Source organism: Aphelocoma coerulescens, chromosome 5 (genome assembly GCF_041296385.1).
Source record: "Aphelocoma coerulescens isolate FSJ_1873_10779 chromosome 5, UR_Acoe_1.0, whole genome shotgun sequence".
NCBI classification, from domain to species: Eukaryota; Metazoa; Chordata; class Aves; order Passeriformes; family Corvidae; genus Aphelocoma; species Aphelocoma coerulescens.
This window is the reverse complement of record NC_091019.1, coordinates 2862690-2885317: the sequence shown is the minus strand read 5'-3', so window position 1 is coordinate 2885317 and position 22628 is coordinate 2862690. Positions and strand designations below refer to the sequence as shown.

Sequence of the window (22628 nt, the reverse complement as noted above, 5' to 3'; positions counted from 1 at the left end):
TGTTTTAATGGCCAAGTCCTCATGAAACAGCAAAAAGGCTGCTCCATGCTGAAGTGACAGACTGACACATTTCCCCTCTTAGCAAAAGCTCCTCCCACAAGCGTATTTGCACTCCTTTCCGTCACCAAGACACAGAAACACCAAGCAGTGATGTTTTGAAACTTTTAAGTTCATTAATTTCCAAGTGCTAAGTATGCTCATTTCCAAATGCTAAGCATGCTCCTGGACTGAATGGGAACTTGCTGTTAGCTCCTGGATTTTGCCTTTCAACTCTGTTTTATGCCCCAGCGCACTTGGCAAGACTTGGAAGAAAAAGCTCTCTCACCTCTAAGATATCAGTGGTGGGAATTTCCATGGATTCTGTCCCTCCATAGTATAAATACTGCATCAGCATCTGGAATGGGAAGAAGGCCAGGCATGGAGTTATCACTGCAGTCACAAGGGGCCGTTGATGGCTGTGCTCCCCTTCCTGAGCAGATGGGAATCATGTCCTGTGCCGGCTCTCACCTCCACTGGTGGCTCTTTTTTCTTCCCTAGCGTGGCAAATCTGCTGCCTTCTAACAGTCCTTTCTCTCTTGAGCCCTGAAAAGGGCCCTGCTGGGGACTTTGGGCTCAGGGTGACAGCGTGTCTCTGAGCAACACCGCTGTCCTTGTCTCGGATCCGGGTTTGTGGAGCCTGGCAGGCCGGTCACGCGCGGAGCTGCCAGCGAGCCCAGCGTGTGTGTCCCGGGGACCTCCCAGCCATTTGCCTCCCTGCTGGGCTTCTAATCAGCTTCCAGCCCCCCACCAGGCCCGGAGGAAAAGGCATTAATTGTCTGCAGAGAGAGTGAGAGGCAGCTCCTGCTCTTTGATCCCACATGCCCACCCCCAGCCCAAGCAGTGCCGCCGCGCCAGGGGAGGGAACGGATCTGGTGCTGGAGCAGAAGTGTCCTGGGTGCTGTGTGGGGCTTGCGAGCCCTGCTTGCCATTTCTAACAGGGCTGGGAACAAAACTAAGCTGCTGCTTGTAAGACTGCCTTTATTTGTATAACAGAATTACATGAGAGCAAAGCTCTTCCCAGCAGAGCCCTGAGCAGGACACACATGTCTGGTGGCTCAGCATCCTCCACCCTACCTGAGACTGCCTCTCCTTAACCAGTCTGACTGCATTTACCATCAAATTGTGAAGTGGTTCACTGTTTCAATTCTTTCTGGTTTGTCTCTCTCTCTGTCTCTCCCCTGAAGCACAAATTTGTCTTTAGAAACTTTCTGATGTACACATGCTGTTAAGGAGGCTTCTTTCAATACTCAGTAACATTTTCTTCTGTCGTGGCTTGAGCCGCACAATTTGGCTGTCACCTCTCCAACACAAAACTTGTACAGCAGAACAAAGATGTTCTCATGGTCAGCTTACTTCCCTCTAGTGAGGTAAGAGTACTGCTCACCAACAGATCAGGTTTGTTTGCTTATAAAAAAGGAAAAAAGGAAAAAAGGAAAAGCCTCAAGCCTTCAGTGAAACAGCGACATGACCTATTCTGCACTTCACATCTCCCTGTTCCTCCTCTAAATATGGAAATGTCATAAAAGCAAAGCACAGTTCTCAATTCTGAGCCTTTCTTGACAGGGACACCATTGATTTCTGATCATCTGATTTTAATGAATATGAAGCCTGGCAATGCACCTGCTGTAAATAAGTTACTTTTTGCTTAGCAAAGCATGAAAAGGGTGCCATAAAAAGCATGAAAATGGTGTCTGTTAAAAGTATAACACTACTTCTCAGTAGAAGACTAGCTTCTCCTGCTTTATGGGGGACTCAGCTGCCTAGTAAGAAAATAAGAATATAGACTGGAGGACTCTGTTTTAAGGCTGGAACTTTGGAAAAAGAGTATTTCAGGATACTCCTGAAATTCAGGTGTGTTGAAAGGAACTCCATCTCTGCCTGTAATATTATCCACTTATGCTGTTACTCCTTTGGTTTGTCCTACCTTCCAAGTAGCTGAGAAGATGGAAAGGAATAAAGAAAAAGTGGACTAAGTCCCATACCTTGAAAATGTTGTATTTCATATCACTGATTTCAACAGTCTTGCTGCCGTGGCCATCATGCTCTGTTTTATTGGTCATTAGTGTCTTGAACCTGGGAATGGTTTTAACAAATTTAATTTAACAGATTTAATTTAACTGTATTAGTGTGTCACACACACATCACAAACAGCAAGGGGAGAACAAAGACCCTTCCTTGCTCTTTGCAAGTTGAAAATCGAAACATTTCTTCCAATTTAATGACGATTAGTTCGGGGACAATTTCACCTGTAAATTGCTTGGATCTGATCTAATCCCCACCCTGTGACAGCTGGAAAACCCTGCTACTAGGTCAAGAAGAGAGAAAGAAACTGCAAGTGCACCAGGCCAGTGTGGGATTCCAGGAGTGAGTGCAGCTCTCCCTGCAGACTCTGGGAGAAGGAATGGGAAGGCAGGGAATGGCTGGATGTGTACACTCCAACTACCACACATGATTTCAGGGATAACCGTGGTTGGGTTAATTATGTCCCTGGTTAGTGACTCACCTGTTAGATGCAGTAACCAGCAGGACTTTGTGTGCATAAAAGAGCTTTCCTTCCACTAAGAAAGTTACATCAGACATTTCCTTATTGTTCAGAAAGTGAGGATCTGTTGGGTAAAGGGACAAAAAAAAAAAAAGGTGACCTTTTTGCACCCAAAAACTGTGCATGCTTTTCAGAAAAGAAATCCAAACAAACAACTTTAAAAAAAAACCCCAAACAACCCAGCAGCAATCAAAAGCAGCTCACTGCTCAGGTGAGCACCTTACCCAGCCGAGCAGGCAGAGTCTTCCGGATTTCGGGAATGCTGGGAATGGGGCTGCTGCCGTAGCAGTGGGTGAAGATGGATGCGAGCTGCTGGTTGATGGAATCGTTCTGTGAGGAGGATGGAACAGGGATCAGCAACTCGACATCGAGCGGGTTCCAAATGCGCTGTGAGGGCTCACTTGGGGCCTACGGCAGCTGCACCCCACAGGAGTAACTGCCCCACAGAGGGACAAGCTTTAATTTAAAGGAATTACAGTATCTGGGGAGTTATAAAGAGCTGTACAGCTTCCTCCAGGTGTGTGCTTGAGGACTGTTTTGGGGCTGTATATGAATTTAGATAAATGCTCCCAGGGCCATTTCCACGCCGTAACTCCTCAGGGACTTTGCCCGGCCATTCCCTTCCTCCTGCTGAGCGCAACAACAAAAAAACCCCAGAACACCCAGCTCTGACACAGTTAACAAAACTCTGACTTACTTTGCTGGTTTTGAGGATGTCAAACATGAGCTGCAGCCCCTCACTGACCAGCTCTTCGTTGTAATCCTCCTCTTTGATGGTGACAAACTCCCGCAGCAGGGTCTGCACCACGGAGTAGCGGGACTGGTAGAAGGTTGTCCTTAGCGACTCGATCCACACGTGGAGCTTCCAGGGCACTCCTGCAGCCACAGGAAAAAGGGACAGTGAAAGATGATTTCCTGAAGTGCTTGTGAGGACATTATCCTGCTCCTATTACTAACACTTGGCAGCACTGAAGCAGCTCTACCTACATCCTGAGAGCAGACAGATTTTTACCTTGATATTAAAGGTGACTGAACTGGGTCACTGACAGATTAAGTGACAAAGGATTGGTACCAGGATCATGAATTGGAAATTTCTGCTGATTGTTAAGGACCAAAAATTTCCTGTTTTGTCCTGAGCTTCAAGGTTAGTCAGAACCACTAAATAAATTTGAACTGGAGTTGTAAGAATGCATAACCCCACACAAATGTGGTGGGAGGTCTTTGCTCCTGGTTACGCACAAGCTTCAAAGCTTCTCTCTCCTACCTTGAGATCAGATTTGTTCCTTTACCTTAAACCATTGAATAAACACTGAATTTTAGGTGTCAGCATCTGACAGGGAGAGATGCCTCTTGCCCATGACACGTGGGAACAGAGGATCCAGCCAAGAGTGAGGGACGTCCAAGAGCAGCAGGAATTTGAAAACAAAACCAACCTTGCGAGGAGCCTTAAACACTTTTAAAATTTAAATTAGGCAGCTTTGCAGTTGGGGTTATTGCTCCTCTAAGTGAGAGGGGCAGAAAAGGAAGACTTTCATGCCTTAGATGTGCACAGTGCTCAGCAGCAAGGGCTCACCCAGTGCCCTGAGCTCCATGGTGATGTCCACGTAGCCGTGCTCGGCGCTGTAGTACGTGGCCTCCTGCAGAGCCTTCATCCGGGTCTTGCCCAGCCGCACCTGCCCCTCGCTGCAGCTGCCCTGGCTGGAGGTGTCACTCTCCACCCCCTCGGCCAGAATCTCCTCCAGGGACAGCACATCCCCCTTCACCTGCTGCGGCTGGGTCAGGAGCTTGCGCAGGACGTTCCTGAGCAGGGACCAGAGGTTTCACTCATTAATAAATGAAATATCAACGACTCAGACAGGACTGGGGGGATTTGGGGTCAGGGAGCCGGCTCAGTAAACAGTAACTTCCTTCCCAAAGACAGCTGGCACTGTGGAGCAGCACTGAAACCGCTTGTCCTTTTCCTACCTCACATCCTAGCAACTGGTGCCCCGGCAGCAAGGGCAAACCACAGCCTGTACTCCTCATATGGTGGCTTTGTTTGGGATTTCACACGGCACTTGCAAGCAAGAGACTTTCTTGTTTGTGTCCGGCCGCTCTGGGGAGTTTGCATCACTGGTGTCCCTCAGCCAGCTGGGGACAGCTGCTCCACACATTCCCCAGCCCAGCAGGGCCACCCAGCGCTCGGCTGTGCTGCTGCATTGCCACCAGCTGGTGCTCTCCTTGCACCCACACCACCCCCTGGGGCTAAATCCAGCTTAGTTAAGGTTGTAGGATCACCCCATCCTATCTGATGGCAGAACAAGCCTTGAATCTCACTTTTTTCTGGGAACATAGAGATTTCTGGAGGAGCTTGCAAGTAATGTCTTATTTCTGAGATGGGGTTGGAGAGCCCCAGGCTGGCTGGTTTCATGATTCACCTCTTGGCTGGCCATCCAAAAACCAGAGATGCAGGGAACCAGGCCACTTCAACCTGACTAGATTCCACCCCAGAACACGGACCAGGATCTCATAACCCTGATCTCAACCTACCCTTAGGTGGGACTTGGTCTGCTGATGTAGGGCCTAGAACCAGCTGACTCTCAGTGCTGCACAGCCAGACCAGCAAGTGTGAATAAGAAACAGTGAACAGAGATCTTTACTCTTCTTTGTTGCTGTCAGGAGAGTCTTAACCCCGTCTGCTGAACTGCACACGCAGGGATTTGGGTCACAAAGTCCCACAGGACACACAGTAACACCTCGAGTGCAAAACAACCCCTGTCCTGAGCAGGAACAGAGCATTCATTACCTGTGCCCGTGTGCTGCCGAGTGGCTGAAGCAGTTCATGTCCTCGTGGAGTGACGACGACATCCCGCTGACTTCCAGCATGCTCAGCAGTGGATCGGCGCCCCTGCTGAGCAGCAAGCTGACCAGCTCGTAATTCCCTGGGGAAAAAGGACAGGAACATCAGGATGGTCCCCTCTTTGGAAGCATCAAACACAGGACTGGCAGCAGGCAGGATTCCCTTGCTCCGTTCCCATTGCATGGAGTAGGGAGCGGTGCAGGAGACCCAGCACTGGGTCTCACTGGGAGGGGAGGAGGCCTTTTTTATCCCTTCCATAAAGCTTGGAGCTGAGCAAGCCAGACATTCATATTCACAAATGCACAAAAACAGTGCAGAAAGAAATTAAGGAGAAGAACTAAAACCACTTTGAGGTGAAAAGTGTTGACAAACAAGCCCAGCACACACTCGTTCACAGAATGCTCAATTCCTGACAGCCCGCCAGGAGAAATGGAGAATTCTAACCTGCATTTAATAAACTAATAAACCAAATTTCTTCATATAACAGTTATTTTTCCCCAGGCTGAATGGAAACTTGTTCATTTTTCACATCTGGGTGTTGCTTAGGTCCACAGACATGCCCAGACTAGACAGGGGCTGGTTTATGTTCCTTGACAGAGCTCGGTGAAGGAGTTGGTGCTGTCAGCTCTGCTGTGGGGGCTCTGGGGAGGAGGCAAGTGTGGGACAAGTTGGAAAACAGATACTCAGGGCCCATCATGCTGGTGGCAGGAAGAGATGGAGCGTGCTGAGGCCACAGGGAGCTCACCTGCAGCCGAGGCCAGCTGGAGGGGGGTCTCGGTGTAGTTGTCCTCACCAGTGTTCACAGCAGAGCCCTCCACGTGGGCACCAGCATCCAGGAGCAGCTGCAAGGGGCACAGGAAAGACAGGGAGTTGGGAAAAGAGCAATTCAGAAGGACAAAACAGCCAGGGCTGCATGCTAGGAAGGAGAACCGGTGGGTTCAGAGCGAGGAGGGCACGCACGCCAAGGGCCCGTCTGGAGAGCACCACCTCCATTTTTAATCTCCTTTATGGTCATGGCTGTGCAACTGCAATCTCCCAGCTCCAAAGGGCTCTGCAATCAGAGCAGGAAGTCCATCTTAGCTCCATGCTGTGCACAGGAAACAGGGTTCCCCCCCAGGGAATCAGCCCTGGAGGATTCACACCTCACGGAGCCTGTGTAAGGAGCTCTGGCAGCTGCAGGGATTCATCACGCAGAACCTGCTTTCACTGAGCTGCTGTGAGGGAAAGAACCCCCTCCCAGGTGAAGGGGAGAGGGCTACAGGGTGATGGGGATGTTTTATGGCCGAGTGGGGCTGGCAGAAGGCTCTGGAGCACCCAGAACAGCGCTGGCAGGGGCAGGCAGGGAGGATCAGCCCTGTGCCTATGCATCCACCAGGATATTCCATGCTTCCATGGCTGTGGGCGCTGCCGTACACAACAGGAGCTTTGCTACACTTGGCTTCATCTCCTGGCAGAATCAAACTCGTATCTTACACATAAATTAAGGCTGTCCAACCTCTGGAATACCAAAGGCTGCCTGGGCAGTTTGCCAGGTGGGATCTAATCTTTATAATTATGTACAAATGTACACAAACAAAAGATCAAGAGTGTGCAGCCTCCATTTACTTACATCTTGGGTTTTTTTCTTCTCCTTCCCTTTGAGCAGAAGGTAAATTAAATTCAACAGCAATTGATTATCTGCTGTGATCAGTTTTTCATTCCCCTGGAAGTCTGGGTAGCATTTCTGGGGCTCCACCCCATCCTGCTGCCCCCTGTGATAACTCCACAGAAAAGGGAGCAGGGAGGATGACACAGGCTCAAATCTCATGTCAGCTTAAGTCTTATTCATGCAATTCTCAAGGATTATAAAGGAATTTACAGATGATTTGCTGCCATTAGAGCAGAAATCAGCACACACTGGATTTTTGCACATGTGAATTTACAAACCAATTAACATCTACTGTCACGAAGCTCCTGATCAAGCAGCCAACCTGTAACCACTCCACGTGAAGCACTAGTTTATCTAAACCCAAAGAAATGATTGTGCAGCATTGTTTTGGAAGCAGTGAGCCTTGAACCAATACGGAAACCAAAGAAAAACATGGAAACACGCTGTGTTTTGTTATCAAGGCCTTGCTAGGATTATGTCACCAATTTTCATTCTCCTTGTCTTAAACAACACACAGTTTTTTTCACTGGTTTTTAGGAGGCTCAGGAGCTCAGGAAGGCTGAGAGCAAGGGCTCACAGTGCTGCATTTCAGTCCCCCTGTGCCTCCTGGAAGGATTCCCAGGCAGAATCTCACCTGAACCACCGAGATGTGCCCGTGCAACACCGCGAAGGTGAGGGCAGTCCAGTGCCGGCTGTCGGGATGGACCGAGGGGTAGCGTGGAGAGGTACTGGGCACCTGGGAGAAGGGAAGCAGGCAAATCACCCTCTGCAGCCTCTCTGCCTTCATCCCCAGCCTTGTGCAGAACCAGCTTCTTCCTCTGTGAGTGACAACCCCAGGGAAGGGGGACTCGGGCCACTCAGAGAACACTGCCACCACCACTCCCTCTGCCCCCTGCCCCCCTGGGACTTTTTAATGGGCTCACTGGTTTCTCCCTGGGGCAGCTCCTTCCCTCCCCCTCCCCGTGCCTAGTAGACTTGCCAGTGCCAATCCTAATTGGAGCCACTGAGTGCTCCAAGAGGTTTTGAAGGTTTTCTCCCCCCTCCCAAATCCCTGAAGCGACGGTTTCTGAGAGAACTGCCTCACTTGAAGCTTCCAGAACTGAAGCCTTCAGTTGCTAGGAGAGAATTCAGAGCTCCTCCTGTTAGTTTACAGCTGGATAATTATGGGCAGAGGGTTACTCACTGGTATATCTAAATTTGCTCCAGCATCTATAAGCATTTGGACCATGGCTTCATCTCCAGCAGCACAGGCGTACATGAGGGGGGTCATACCCTTCAGAAAGGAGAAGAAAAATAAAACCAAAGTTATCTTTCTATCCCTACCAACAGCAACACTGTCATGGACACAGCGAGCTTGAATCTTAACATACAAAGTGTGTGTAGGGACAGCACACATATGTTTATAAAGCATTTTTGATTTCTATGCAGAGTGGCACAACTGATATTGGAAAATGGCCTGGGAAAACCATCACTGGACAAGGCTGAAAGAACACAAAAAGGATCACTGAAAATCCCAGCCCTGTATTGTCCACAATTCTCGAGCTTTCCCAAGGCTGCCAACAAAGAAACGCCATTTCTTGGCTCATCTGTAGCCAAAGGAACTGAAGGCAGAAAAACCCACAAAAATACAGAAGATGAATTTATTTGGCAACTTCTCCCCATTGCTAAAATCCGGTTTGCCACAATATTTCAGCATTTCAATCCCATAAATCTCTCTCCCTCTACTTAACCAGCAAACCATGACAGCTCAGAGATGAATTATGAGGAAAACGAGCCTTACTTATGGAGTTCATGCCCAAAGTAGCCAAGGACAGAAAGGAAATGGCCTGGTCAAAGCCATTCCTGCTCACATCCCACAGCTTTCCTGCCCCCTCCCCTTAATTACTGCAGGCATTTGAATTTTTTGCAGGCAGCATCTCTGCTGCTCAGTGGGCAATAACAGAGCTTCATCCTTAATGGGGCCTGTACTGTAAAATGGAATTACAGCTCTCAGCCAGGAGACTGCTCCTGACTCTGCAAAGGTGTCTTTTCAAAGCAGCCACAACTCCAAGCTTCCTGCTTTGGGGCAGCTCCATTTGTGACGATATTTCTGGGTGAGATTCTCTCTGGGGGAGGTATTTTGGCTTTTGTGGGGCTTGGGAGGTTCCACACTCATTACAGACACGTAAACTGAGAATTCAAAACTCAGGTCTGCAGGCACAAGCCCCAGTCAGGGTTCTAAAACTGTAGGCTTGTATAGACTTCTGTTGTCCTTCTAAAAAATTTTAATGTTGGTTTTGCACTCCCTGCTTGCCCCTTGCAAAGGGAAGAAGAGATTTCCTGAAGAAGAGTTTCCCTAAACATCTCAAATCCCCTGAAACCAGGGTGCTGGCTGGTCCCCACCAGAACTGAATACAGGGACCTGCCCCAAACTCAGGTTTCTGAGTTCTGAGTTCTTTCCCACGAATCTCCATGCACACAGATGGAGAAGTGGGTCTGAACATCCTGGACATGCTCACACCCTGGGAGTGGTCCAAATCCAAACCTGGATCTGAAGCCTTCGTATTAAATTAGTCCAGCAGTTCTCTCATGCCTACGTCAGTTTTCCCAAGTTTGGGCATCTGCCTTTGCCTTATTCTTTACCAAGAGGGGCAAAACAAGCTGGAGGCAAAGTTCAGCTTCGGGTTCCTATTCCAGCTATGGCAGAGTTCATTCCCAGAACTTGGATTTAACTCTGCCTGGGGTTGGCAGTGCCATGCGGGCACTTGCTTGGACACAAAGCTGAGTTGCTCCAGAGTCAAGTGGGGAATTTCCAAGCAACAATGTCTCCAGAGGGGCCCTGTCCTGCCCTTTTTCTTGGTGCCAAAACACTCTCTGAGGGGCAAAGATGGCAGAGCTGCCCTGCTCACAGCAGGGCTGGCACGAGGATCACACCCACAGGATGAGACATCAGTCAGTGACAGCAGAAACGCCTCAAACTTCCTCAGGGAGCTGCCCACAGGGGTCTCCATGCTGACAAAAGCCAGACAGCTCCCAGTTTGCTGGCTGGATGAGAGGTAGGGAACATCCTGCAGCGAGAAGTGACAGTCCTGGCACCCGTGTCTGTGGTGTTGGGGCACAGCGGCTCACAAGGCAAACCACAAAATAATCTCTGAGAGAATGACAGGCCTCTCTGGGCTACAGGAACTGCAAAAGGTTATTTAAAAAATGCAACAGAGCAAGTGGGAAACCTTCATAATATAAACCTGCCACCTCAGTCACTTTACTGAAGTATCTATGATGTGATACCTGCCCCAGTGACCACAGAGAGCTCCTGGTACTGGATTTGTAAATAAGGCAACTGAAGGCCCAGCTATGTCCAGGAGCAGTTTCTACTCTTTGTGTACACTTTCAGACTTCCCTTAAAACTGCAGGAAGGTGGGAAGCGCCATGCAAGATGTGCCAGGTTCAGAGCTGGGTCTGAAATGCTACTGCAGCAAAACTCTGGCTGTGAGAAAACCTCTCTACCTGAATGTAAACCCTTCCCAGTGCTCAATATCCTCTGTTCCAGAGATGTGACAGCTCATTCTCCTCGCTGTGACAGCTACAACGAGTGTTTATTTAGGAGAGGTGGCTTTTTTTCTCCCCCTTTTTAAATTAAAAGCTAATTCCATGCATTGAATGATGCCCCAGAGGACAGACTGTGCTGTTACTTGATGGGACTGACAGCACGAGCAGAAGCAGCCAGAGACTCCCAGGACTACCAAATCCCTATGGCTCAGTGTAGCTGAGCAGGGAACAGTTAAAAATGGATAAACAGACACATCAGCATGATGGACTTGGAGCAAATCTAACACTGACTGACACCAGGCCACTGGGGCGGGGTTCTCAGTGCTGCTTCCTGTATTCCAAAGGGCTGGAAGCCCAAGAGACACGAAACAGTAACACCTTGTGGTCACTCCTCCCTGACCCAGCCTGGATTTGGGCTGTTGAGCCCGAGGGAAGAGTCACTGGGAGAGAAACCACTTTGCTCTGACATCCTCTCAGCACCTGTCAGACTTTCCATTCACTGCCCCTGCGTTAACCTGCCTGCCATCAGTGCCTGAGACAGCCCGTCCAAGGAACAGGCATTCCAGCTGATAAACAATCCACTCCAGGCTGTAATGGGAGTTTTTGGAGGGGTGGCATGAGAGTGGGCCGGGAAAGTATTGTTTTGTGTTTTAAGGGATGCATTTTCAGCCTAAAACACGAGCTAGAACTAGAAAACCCTTGGAGAGGCAACAAACACGACCTCGGATTGATTTGCCAGGTGCAAAGGAAGGAGCGAGCTGCTGATGCAGGGAATTCTGGGGTTGTGAGCATTTGTTCTGGGGCACACCTGATCATCCATGGTGTTCACCCCATCAGGGCCCAGGGCATCGATGGCTTGGTTGATCAGATCCGTCCTCCCGCAGTTCAGCATCCGGAAGCCCAGATCCTGCTGGAATTTCTCAGTAGCAGCTTTAGCATCCAGTCTCCGGAAGGAGCTGAAGCAGCACTCAGGTCTGTGAAAGACAAAACAATTCCTGGATGGTGCCCATACCATAAAAAAAGATAAGGATCTTTAGTCTTTTCTGGGCAAAAAATACCAAAATTGTTAAAAAAGTATGAAATAAAAATCAAATTTAGGCAGGGGAAAACCCTCAATGCTTTTCCAGCAACTCAATTAAAGGAAGTGCTATAACATTTCTACAAGGATCTACTAAATCCTTATCCTTCAGATGACTACCAAGACAACCTTTCTGTCATCTGGAAGGAGCCCAGGGATTACTGTAAATCCTCTGGCTGTCTGCTCAGACTCTTCTGAATTCCAGACCTGGAAGTGTGTCTCCTTCACTGAAGGATCACTTCCCAAGTGGAGGTTTCCTATCTCAGCTGGGCCCTGGCAGGCTCAGCCCTTTGATGTTATTTTAGGGTGAATGCCTTCCCCTGTACCCGTCTGGTTCCCAGCACAGGCTCTTGAGCAAACTCTCAGTGAGTGAGATATCAGCCTGCCAAGTTCCTCTGATAAATGAGGTGCTTTCAGCACAGCCATCCTCCTCTGGAGAGCCTGGACAGCCTGCCAGAGGAGCAAACCACTCATCACCTCACGCAGAAGATTCAGGATGAATCTCATATAAAATCCTACAGCCAGGCTATCGCAACCTTGTTCCAACTGGTATCATAATCTACAATATTGCACAGAATATGATGCAAATCTTTATATAACAGTAAGAAGAAAAAGAACAACTCTGTAAAAAATAAAGTGAAATAAAATCACTCCACTTGAAATCCAGTGAACCACAGAAAAGCAAAGGTTTTTAAAGGGATGGCACTTGTCTTTGCACATTGTTCCTATCCCACAGCAAGCCAGAAATCAATCAATCAATCAATGTCAAGATCTCCTTTCCCTCTGAATGTGCTGGATACAAAATGACTGCTTTAAAGGATCAAATAATGTGCTGTGGAACCAATGGGGTTTTTTCATTAGTTTAAATCTTTCATTCAAGCTCTCTTAAAAAGCAAAGAATAATCTTGTAATTAAGGCTGAGGCATCAAAAAACCCCAAACCCAAATACTTGTATTTCATATTTAACTTTCAGAAAGACAAAAATCTTTCTGCAGAGTTTGGCCACAGCTCCTTTATCTCGAAGTACCAGAAGGTGAAACGTGTATCACACAGCACAGTGAGATCTGGCTTCTGGGGAAGGCAGCAAAACAACGCTTCGAGAAGCTGCAGGGCTGGAGGACCTTTCCAAAGCTTAGCCCACGTACTTGAGCTGGCGAGGCTCGCAGTCCAGCCCCGGCAGGAGCAGCCTGGCCGTCTGCCGGATGTCATCGCTGTCCACGGTGCGGCTGCGCCGGTGCTCGGCGTAGGTGATGGCCACCCGCATCCACTCCATCAGCGGCGGCAGCAGCATGAAGGGGCTGGGAACGAGGGCACAAATCCATTAGTGAGCGCTGGCTGAGGCAGGAGGACGCTTCGTGGCTGCCCGGGCGTGCACGGGGGAGCCTGGCACGGATAAATCCCCCCTGAGGAGGGAATGTGGACTGGAAGGTCACGGCAGCAGGAAGGAGCTGCTCAGCCTCGGTCACCTGAGCAGCTTTTGTAGTAACTGTGTCTGTTGTTCTAAATAACCCAGAGGTACAGGATTATTTATTATTTATTGTTATTGTTATGCTCCTCCGCTAGGAACACGAAAAATATCCTTGAGTGTTTGCAACTTCAACCAAACCTTGTTAATTCAGTCCTGCCTCCATTAATCTTTCCATTACCACTATCCCCGCAGCTTTTTGCATTTTGCCTTTCTTATGCAGAGCTCGGTTTTGCCCACCTGCCCCTCAGTTCTTCCCCCCTGAGCCTCCAGACCACAGAACTGGTGCAGCAGAGAGGTTTTGCTCAATAAAAAGGGTTGCAAGGCCATAAAGGAATATAAATAAGGTCATACCAGCAGTACCAGCTCGTGATTTAGCCCCCCTTACTCCTGCTGTAAGAATGAGCACAGCACGGAGATTACAAATTAATGTCCAGGTACTGCAATACTCTCACACACAACATATCTCATCCACCCTCTCAATATACAACCAGACTGATCTGTTTTGCTTGATTTTTCCCCGAGGATACCTGCCACCCCAGTGGAAGGCTTGGAAGTGCCAGCTGTAATGAAAACACCTCTCCCATTCCCAGTAATGACTTCATTAGCGCTGTGGAAAAATAAAAAAAGCCTTTTCCGTTTAACCATTCAAAAGAAAGCAACGGAGGGGAGAAAGGATCAATTCCTTTACAAAGTTCAGAGAGAAAGAGATACATATGAGGGAATATGAGCTGATTTGGGCATTAATGAAAGCAGCTGAAGCCATGAAAGGTGTTCTCAAAGCTGTGCCTGTGTGCACATGCGAGGGCAGGAAGAGTGAGCCGCGCCAATCCCGTTAGAAACCATTTCTCCAGAATGGGATTTGCAAGCAGAACTCCCTTTGTCACGACCCTGAACACCCTTCAGGCTGGAATAACTGCACTCTGTACAAACATGTGCTGCTCCCATTTTCCCAGCTGCACCCCGAAACGCTGCCATTATCACTCTACAAACACACCCACTATTTTCCCCTCTTCTCCTCTTCTGAGTTGTGAAGCAGCATCTACAAAACCAGAGGTGTTTTTAACACCCGATCCATCCCGGACTGCCAGGGCAAGGGTGTTTTTAACAGGACATTGCCTTTGTCCCGTTATCAGTTTACTTCTATGTCACAGAATCAGAATCTCAGGCTTGCTACAATCACCACTTTGAAAACCACCCAGCAGCTCATCCTTCCAAAGACTTTCTGAAAGGGATGGGATGAATCATTCCAGCTCATCCAATTCAGAGCTGATTGACTTCCCCCTAAGGGAAGAGCAGGAATTGTCAACAGGCATTTGGGAGATGCCTTTCAGCAAATTCTCTGCTCCAGAGAATTTCAACTCTTATCCGGCCTGGAAAAGAGTAATTCACGCTTTTTAAATGCAGGTACTTAAGGGAGAAGCCAAAATTAATTATTTATCCTTCCTATGTACTCTGCAGATCTTCTAGCATGGGATTCAAAGCTCCACAGAGGTGGTGAGGGCACAGAGGTAGGCCAGGGAGGCTAAAAGCACCAAGATTAAAAACAGAACTAAATTAAATTTAGACTGGGAATGCGCAGGAGCACTGGAAAAGCTCATCTTACAAGCGATTCCATCTGCCACCTTTTGTGGTAAATAAAGATTTAGGCCACATCCCAGCTTCCCTGACACTGCCATGGTGGGAACACTGCTGGGCAGGGAACCACGTCCCTGATCAAACCCTGGTGACTGACTCAAGGCCCTGGGCAGCCAGAGCCTGTGGTCAGCCAGCAGCAAATGCCATGGAGTCTGCACCAGAAATAACACCTATCCTGAAGGAATTTCCACTCTGCAAAAATATCCACATGTGCCAGGGTTATAAGCGGCTTCCACACAAGCAGACCTTGGATGTGGAAAACTTGCTTTGGGAGGAATGGCAAGGAGAAAGATTTTTTTTTTTCCTTTTCCCCCCGTTCTGTTTCTTTTTTTAATCTCAGCCGATTTTTCCAAAGGCTTTAAAAGTGACAGCTCAGACTGGTTCCCCTGTGCCCAAAGGGGAGCAGCCTTTGGAATGCAAACAGCAGTGTCAGGAAGGCCGTTCTCATCCTGCTGTCCTGATTTTCCAAACCCCACCAACTAGCAAATTGGATAAATTATTCATTATTCTATCAAGGGTCACTGTAATGGCTTCAACTGCTATTTTGCTGAAACAACTTAGTTTCTCTGCAAAATTTCTAGCTTGAGGATGGGCTTTTTACTCTTCCCCCCCCCCCCCCCCCCCGCTTTTATCCAACTGTTTCCTTTCTCCCAATCTGGCCACGCTCTGGGAACAGCTTTATCTTCCTTTGCTCACTGACACCCCACCAGATAAGCAGCATTATCCCAGGACTGAAGCAGAAAGAAGAGGTGCAGTTCAACTGAAACACCAACACTGGGTCACGCTGCGCTAAGAAAATAAATGAAATTATTCATTTCCTAGAAAATAAAACGCCGTTCTCATCCCTGTGGCCCTTAACCTGGGCATCCATCTGCCTCCAAGGAATCACTGATCATTTCACAGTCTGAGAAACACTGCAGGAGGGGAAGGGGAGAAACCTTCATGGAAAATTAACTGGGAGATGCTGCAAGCTAAAGAATTCATTTCTGTCTCCGTGCTCCTGCCTGTGCCATGTTCTGCACGCTGCCGCTTTCCTCTGGTCTTCCTGACATTTAGAAGTGTTTGGCAGCTCATTAAATTCCACACATGAAGTGATCCAGCCTTGGGAAGCTGTCATATTCCAGCAGCAGCTCGCTGGGGACACAGACCCTCCGTTTTCTCAGAAGAGCAATGCCCCCATGGCTTTGCCCAGTTTTTTGCCATGAAGTTGTCTTGGAGTGATGCCACAATTAAACTGGGAATGTGCACAGGACTGGGAAGCAAAACAGGAACTGCTCCTCTTCTGTAGACCTTGTGAGGAGTCACACTGGTGTCTGATACTGTCACGTGCTGTCAATATTCCATCCGTAAGTTCCCCGAAATTCTCTCCATCTGGAATTTGACAGCCACTCCATTCCTGAGGGGATCACACTGGAGCTGGGTGAGAGTGCTCTGAGAAAGAACAGACTTTATCACGGGCTTCCCCCCTCCTTTGAGCTAAACCATGTTGTTTTATTTAGACATATCCCAGGAGGCCAAGCAGAATTTACAGCAAGTTTTAGGATAACTCTTTCCTGGAAAAGGTACTTTCATTAGAATTGCTTTGGGCATGACTGGCATGGGGAGAGCATGTGCAGCATGTCCAGGAGAAGCTGTGGGATCACAGACTTTCAGGGATACCCATCACAAAGAAATCATTCCCCCAAGTGGGCTCTTCTGAGGGTTTCTATGAGCACTGGGATCAGGATATTTTTGGCAGAGGGAAGTTAACTGTAAGCAAAAAGGAGAGCACTCCAGAAGAGTTAGAAAATCACGTCATCCTTCCTCTGCATGGAGCACCTGCTAACTCAGGGGAAGGCAGTGGGGTTTCCCACAAAAACCAGCCCTTCTATCCCATTCCTCCCTCTGCCTGTGTCCCCAGGAGGATCCAGTGAGAAGACTGCTGGAAAATCACAGACTCCTACAAGGGTTTGGGGTGCAAAAAGCCCATCTTGTTCCAACCCCCCTGCCATGGGCAGGGACACCTTCCACTAGCCCAGGTTGCTCAGAGCCCCTTCCAACCTGGAGGGAAAAAGGGAAAAGGAGGAACAAAACATTTTCCCTGCTGACCCACCTCTTCTCTGCTGTTTTTCATTGCCTTCTGTTCTGCTACAGCAAAACAAAGTGGGAGCCAACAGTGACAGCAACAGCAAGAAAGAAAAACCTTGTTCTTAGTTCTAAACATGGCTCTCCTTCTTCTAAAGCAGGAAAGAAAATCCTGTCCTAATGGAAGCAGGTGGGAATGGCAAAATTCACCTTCCTCCTGGCAGCCTGAGCCACACAGGCACAGTCTGCCATCCTGGCTGTCCCCAGGCCTTCTAAGTGGTCTGAGTGAACTAAAACATGTGGAAATATCACAATATTTATGGTCAGAGTGGGGCAGCCCACGGTAACCCCCCATGTTTGACTTGCAGGAACTATAAAGAGGCTCCCACAGAGAAGAATCCCAAATCTTTAAACATCAGTGTGAGGTTTTGTAAGGGACTAAAAACTAAAAAGGAAAGGTTTTCAGTGCAGTGAGCTGGTGTTTGAATTTATTGCTGGAACCAAACCCTATGGCTCAAAGTCACTGAGATGGAAAAGTCCCAAGGATGGCAACAGAGTCGAAAAGGAATCGGAGTGAAGTCTCATTACTTGGAGAAGGGAAAAGACTCTGAGGCAAGATAGAGTATCCAAAACTCAAACCATGTCATGCTGATGTGGAAAACAGTGGCATATTTACAATTTGGATTCTCAAACACTAAAACCCCTCTTCAAGCAGCAGGGAGAAAAAATATATCTCAGAGTATGTAATTATACGTGAATTAAATAACAACTAAGATACTGATTTAGAGGAAGCACAAAATTGTTGTTCCAAAATACAACCAGCTTCAGACAGGAGCTATTCCTCACAGATTCGAAAGTATTTTACAGAATTTCAAGATCTTCCCACATTTACAGCAGGAAAAAATAGGAACTACCATGCTGGGCCCTATTCAAGGATCATCTCAACACGTGCAACATCTTTCAAGGCACACAGTCCAGATCCTCACAGAAAAGGAAGAAGAAATTTAATCACATCCAACTGACCCCAAAAAGTGTTCTTCTGCATTCCCTTAAAACAATGACTGGCTCACATCTCAGAAGATAAGAGTTCTCGAATTTTAGTGGATCTTTATCAAGTTACTAAGGCCTTGGCTTGGCTATGCCCTGAGTTTAGAGAGTTATCCTGCAGTCAGACACTAATGGAATGAAAGCCATCTGGATAATATTATATTTATTGGGATCCTTTCTCCACCGAATCTGCCTTCAGAGTTTCCTCTGCTTAGAGAATATAAAATGGTACAAGAGTAATTTAAATCTAGAACTGGCAGCTCTGATCCTTCTTACCACAGACAGAAATAACACCCTTTTCCATCCTTTGCAAACCACGCTTAAAAATAAGGTGCAGCATCAGACAGGTTTTACTTCATGTTACTCCAAAGCACAGGAAAAACTAAATTGGAGCTCACAAAAAAAATAAAATGAAGTAATCATTGGGAACTCACTACGAAACTTAAAAAGAGCTCTCAAGCCTATGGTTTATTTATTGTAATCACATTTTACAAACTTTACTTTACCAACAGGGAAAAGGTTCCATTTTCAGGCTGGAAACAAGCACTGGTGCTGCTCTGGAATGTGCCATGTGTCTCATCAGAAACACATATTTGTAACATCTGCAAAGCTGGGGCAGGAGGAAGGTTTCTAGAGAGGCAGAAAATAATGAAAACCAACTTTAAAGTGTGTACAGTTGCTGACAAGAGGCAGATAAATATACATGATAGTTTATCTGTGACAGTATGGTCACAGTTATGGGGTCAAGGATGTGACTGGTTTCCATCTGTCCCCCCAGCCCCACACGGAGCTGTCAGGATCCTGATGGACACGGAGGAAACAGAGGAAGGGAAACCACCAAACCTGCTCCTGCTGCTGCTCCCAACTCCTCAGTGACCTAAAACTCTCTGTAAGGTGGAAACTACTGCAACCAATTTGGGAGATGAACTATTCTTCCATGAGTCTGGACCTAATTGCACTCCTGACCTCAGTTAATATGGAGCAAATCCAGGGGAGGCCATGGAGATGCTCCGAGGTCTGGAACACCTCGGCTCTGGAGCCAGGCTGGGAGAGCTGGGATTGCTCAGCCTGGAGAAGAGAAGGATCCACGGAGACCTCCGAGCCCCTTCCAGGGCCTAAAGGGGCTCCAGGAGAGCTGGAGAGGGACTGGGGACAAGGGCCTGGAGTGACAGAACAAGGGGGAATGGCTTCACACTGACAGAGGGCAGGGTTAGATGGAATATTGGGAAGGAATTCTTCCCTGTGGGGGTAGTGAGGCATTCTTGGAACAGATTCCCAGAGAAGCTGTGGCTGCCCCTGGGTCCCTGCAAGTGCCCAAGACCAGGTTGGACAGGACTTGGAGCAGCCTGGGAGAGTGGGAGGTGTCCCTGACCATGGCAGTGGCATGGAACAAGATCATCTTTAAGGCCCCTTCTAACCCAAACCATTCCATTATCCTGATTCCATGATTCCAACAGTGGCTCTGGCCAGGCCATCTACACCACATCCAAGCCTTTCCCAGCTCTTACACAAAGGTGACTGCCCTGGTTTGCAAGCACAGAACACTTTCCAGACAAGATCCAACCAGTCCAACATGTGGAGTCCTGGCACCCAGGAGCCACCCTGAGGAGACCGACCCAGAACACCTTGCCATGCCTGACAATTCCAGCAGCAAAGGAAAACACTGGCACCTTTTGGAGCAGGACATGAGCACAATTTACATGCATGAAAGGAATGAGCCTGTAACAGCACGTTAGGTGACAGTCAGAGATAGACACGGGCACAGAGCCAGAGTGGGGTGGCTGCTCCTCTTGGACCAGCCTTGATCCTGTGGGCAGAAAAACCAAGAGGTAACTCCTACGGTGCATTCCAGCAGCTACACTGGCAAACTAACAAAATTAAACCAAAACAAACAAAATCCCATGCTACCTGCAAGCAGATTTACCAGGGGTCAGCGTGGTTCTTCGCTACCCAGGGCCGAGACTCCTGCTTCCCCAATCTCTTTTTTGCCCATTACACGTAATTCCCTACAGCAGGAGCAGGATTGAGATAGCAGCCCTTTGAGCTATGACTTCAATGTGATCTGCCAATGTGCACATGTTAAAAGCATATGCTGGCTCTGGAGCCAAAACCAATCTGCCAGACTCAATTGCTGAACTCGTTTTCAGGGCCCAGTTGTAAAATCCTGACAGGGAGCGTTGCCACGCTCATGAAAACTGCCCGGAGCTCCCGAGCTAAAAGCTGTGTGAGCAAAGAGCCAGGAAGAGAAACATGTTTCTGGAATACTGAGAGCTGTTCCATTAATTATAGCTGGAAAAGTTTGTTCAGTTAAACAAAGACAATTCTTACCGAGGCAAAGGGGTTTTCACAATAAACAGGGAAACGTTTCCCATTCACATCCCAGCACAAGCCAAAACCTAACTAGTGTTTCAAATAAGACATTTTAAAACACAGAATACTGGTATCTAGAGGCAAAACATTTCAAGGTTAGAAAGATGATGCTAAGATGATTCTTTCCCTTTCAGGACTAAGAAAAAGTTGATGAAACTCCTGTTTTACTAGTGACTTGACTGATGTCACACTCCTGTGAGCAGGGATGCCCTGTGTCTGTCAGTCACCCCGCTGCTGATGTCAGTGCTTTCTTCATGAAAACCCGAGGAATCTTTTGGCTTTTCACATTCCTGGAATCTGAGATGTTCCAGGAATTAATTTAGCATGAAGGCACTAAGAACACACCAACACACTCGGGTTTGGAGCTCTCTTAGGCACAATAATGCAATGTGTGCTCTAAAATCAGGTACCCACTCCACCCAATAATGTCATTTAAGAGTCCATTTGCTTAAATAAAGGGCATTCAAAGCCCACAGGGTGTAGCACTTGTGAATGAAGGGACAGCACTCTTCTCTCTAACAGTGCCAGGTAAGACACAAAATCTGCCATTAATCAAAGTTCAGAAGGAGGAGTAACATCCCTGCTGGATCAAAGAGATGCCAGTGTGGCGCTTTTAAAGTTTCTTTAAATTATTGTTTTGCAGGAGGACATTGCTCTGTCCTAATGGCAAACTGCTCAATGAACACATTTCCCCTAAATCTTCAAGGAGCTTCTGCTCTGCTCCTCAGTTCTTGTCTTAAAACACCAAAGAGCTGCTGTGCAGAATGAAGAGGAAGTGGTGAATGAATTTGTTTCTGCTTTTTACTGGAAAGCAGAAGGAGTTCCATGTTTGCATTTTGCCTTAAATAACTGAATGAACAGTGCCACATAAGGGTACAGATATGAGAAATGCAAGCAAAAGTGTCCTGAATTCCAAGAAAACAATGGTTGCAATGCAGTCCTTCTATGCCAGACTAGAAATCATCTCATTCTTCCATTTTGTGTTTAGGACTGCAAAACCTCCCCATTTCAAACTCTTTCTATGGCTCTGTCCCTGGGATTTTTATGGTCCTATCAATGGGCATCACTGAACCTGAACAGCACTGGGAATGGCAGACACAACAGCCTAACTCTGGGATCCTGGTAGGTGGATTTAATTGGCCAAGCTCAAATTCCTCCAGTTTTCAAATACCCTAAATTTAGAGCACGCATGCACTACATTTCAACACTTGGAGCTTCTCGGCAGATGCCACAAATTCCAGCTATTAAGTCTGCTTTCAGTGCCAGCAGTGCTGCTGAGCAGCCTCTTGCTTTGCCTGCTGCAGGGTAGGAACTTCTACTGAACTTCAAATGAGAGCAATTAAAATGATTAAAATACCTCGATATATAGATGCAGGAGATCTTTCAGCAGGTCACAGTGTGGCCTAACCAAGAGCAATGCTGACAGGACACATGGAAAAAAAGCTCTTGCCCTGGCACCCTCAGGACGCTGTGGCCAAATACCAGCACCAGCAGAGGGCCAGAGGCATAAGCAATACCCTCCTACAAAGCAGCTTGTCAAATTAGCAAAGCTTTCTATCAATTTCTCATGGACTGTGAACTACAGAGTTGCAGATTTTATGCCCAGATGGCAAATGACTGACTAAGAGAGCAGCAATGTTTGTTTACACCCTGACACCTGCAGCACAGGTAGATGAAAAAACCCAATTGTCACTCAAGGCTCCGCATCAAGTTATCTGTTACCCCATCTCTCTCTCCCTAAAAAGCCACACTCTAATAGTCTCGTATTAACAGATGAGATAAACATTCTAATAGGGATAAGAGAATGCAGATTTCTTATGCTCAGATAAAACCTGTTCTTGCAACAGGCCCAACCTGCTTCGTGCTGACCATGGCTGAGGGTGCAGCACTGCGGTTCCTACAGGAACACGGAGGAATCTCAAGCTCCAGCTGCCCACCCAGCTAATGACCAGCATGAAAAAACACTGATTTTTGCTTCTAATGCCAAATTGTAATGATATTTTTTTTTCTTTTCAGCCCTGTTAAAATGCTGCTGCCAAAAAAGCAGATCTAAAAGCCCAGGAGTATTGATGATTGATAAGATACAAATGACAAAGCTAAACATGAATCTATTCTAACACCATTGCACTCAATTCACATTGCACAATTATTCTTTTTCAGGTTTTTGAGGAAAATATCAGCGTTCTAAAATCTTCACCTGCTCAACACTTCAGTACCTGTTGCTTGAATCAACTGTTCTCCCAGCACCCAGTGCTCTGCATTCCAAACACCAAAAAAAAGAGTCATCAATAAAATGTATGAGAGACATGGGACACACCTTTCTTCCCAGGGTTTCTACCTCAAAAAAAATCCTGAAGAAACAACACTTTT

General features: G+C 47.5%; 1 protein-coding gene across 9 annotated transcripts in view; it reads right to left on the bottom strand.

Moving 5' to 3' along the window:
* The window catches only part of ABTB2 (ankyrin repeat and BTB domain containing 2), a 171138-nt gene that overhangs the window by 43902 nt on the left and 104608 nt on the right, over nt 1-22628 (bottom strand). For 8 of the 9 annotated variants that reach the window (XM_069016363.1, XM_069016366.1, XM_069016364.1 and 5 more), the window contains 12 exons: nt 12820-12972; nt 11405-11570; nt 8252-8341; nt 7703-7804; nt 6166-6262; nt 5367-5502; nt 4155-4381; nt 3279-3457; nt 2806-2911; nt 2543-2645; nt 2022-2112; nt 326-394 (listed from right to left, as the gene is read on the bottom strand). In XM_069016363.1, the coding sequence (XP_068872464.1) occupies nt 326-394; nt 2022-2112; nt 2543-2645; nt 2806-2911; nt 3279-3457; nt 4155-4381; nt 5367-5502; nt 6166-6262; nt 7703-7804; nt 8252-8341; nt 11405-11570; nt 12820-12972 (1519 nt within the window). The remainder of the gene's footprint in view (nt 1-325; nt 395-2021; nt 2113-2542; nt 2646-2805; nt 2912-3278; nt 3458-4154; nt 4382-5366; nt 5503-6165; nt 6263-7702; nt 7805-8251; nt 8342-11404; nt 11571-12819; nt 12973-22628) is intronic. The other variant, XM_069016368.1, reaches the window with a different exon arrangement.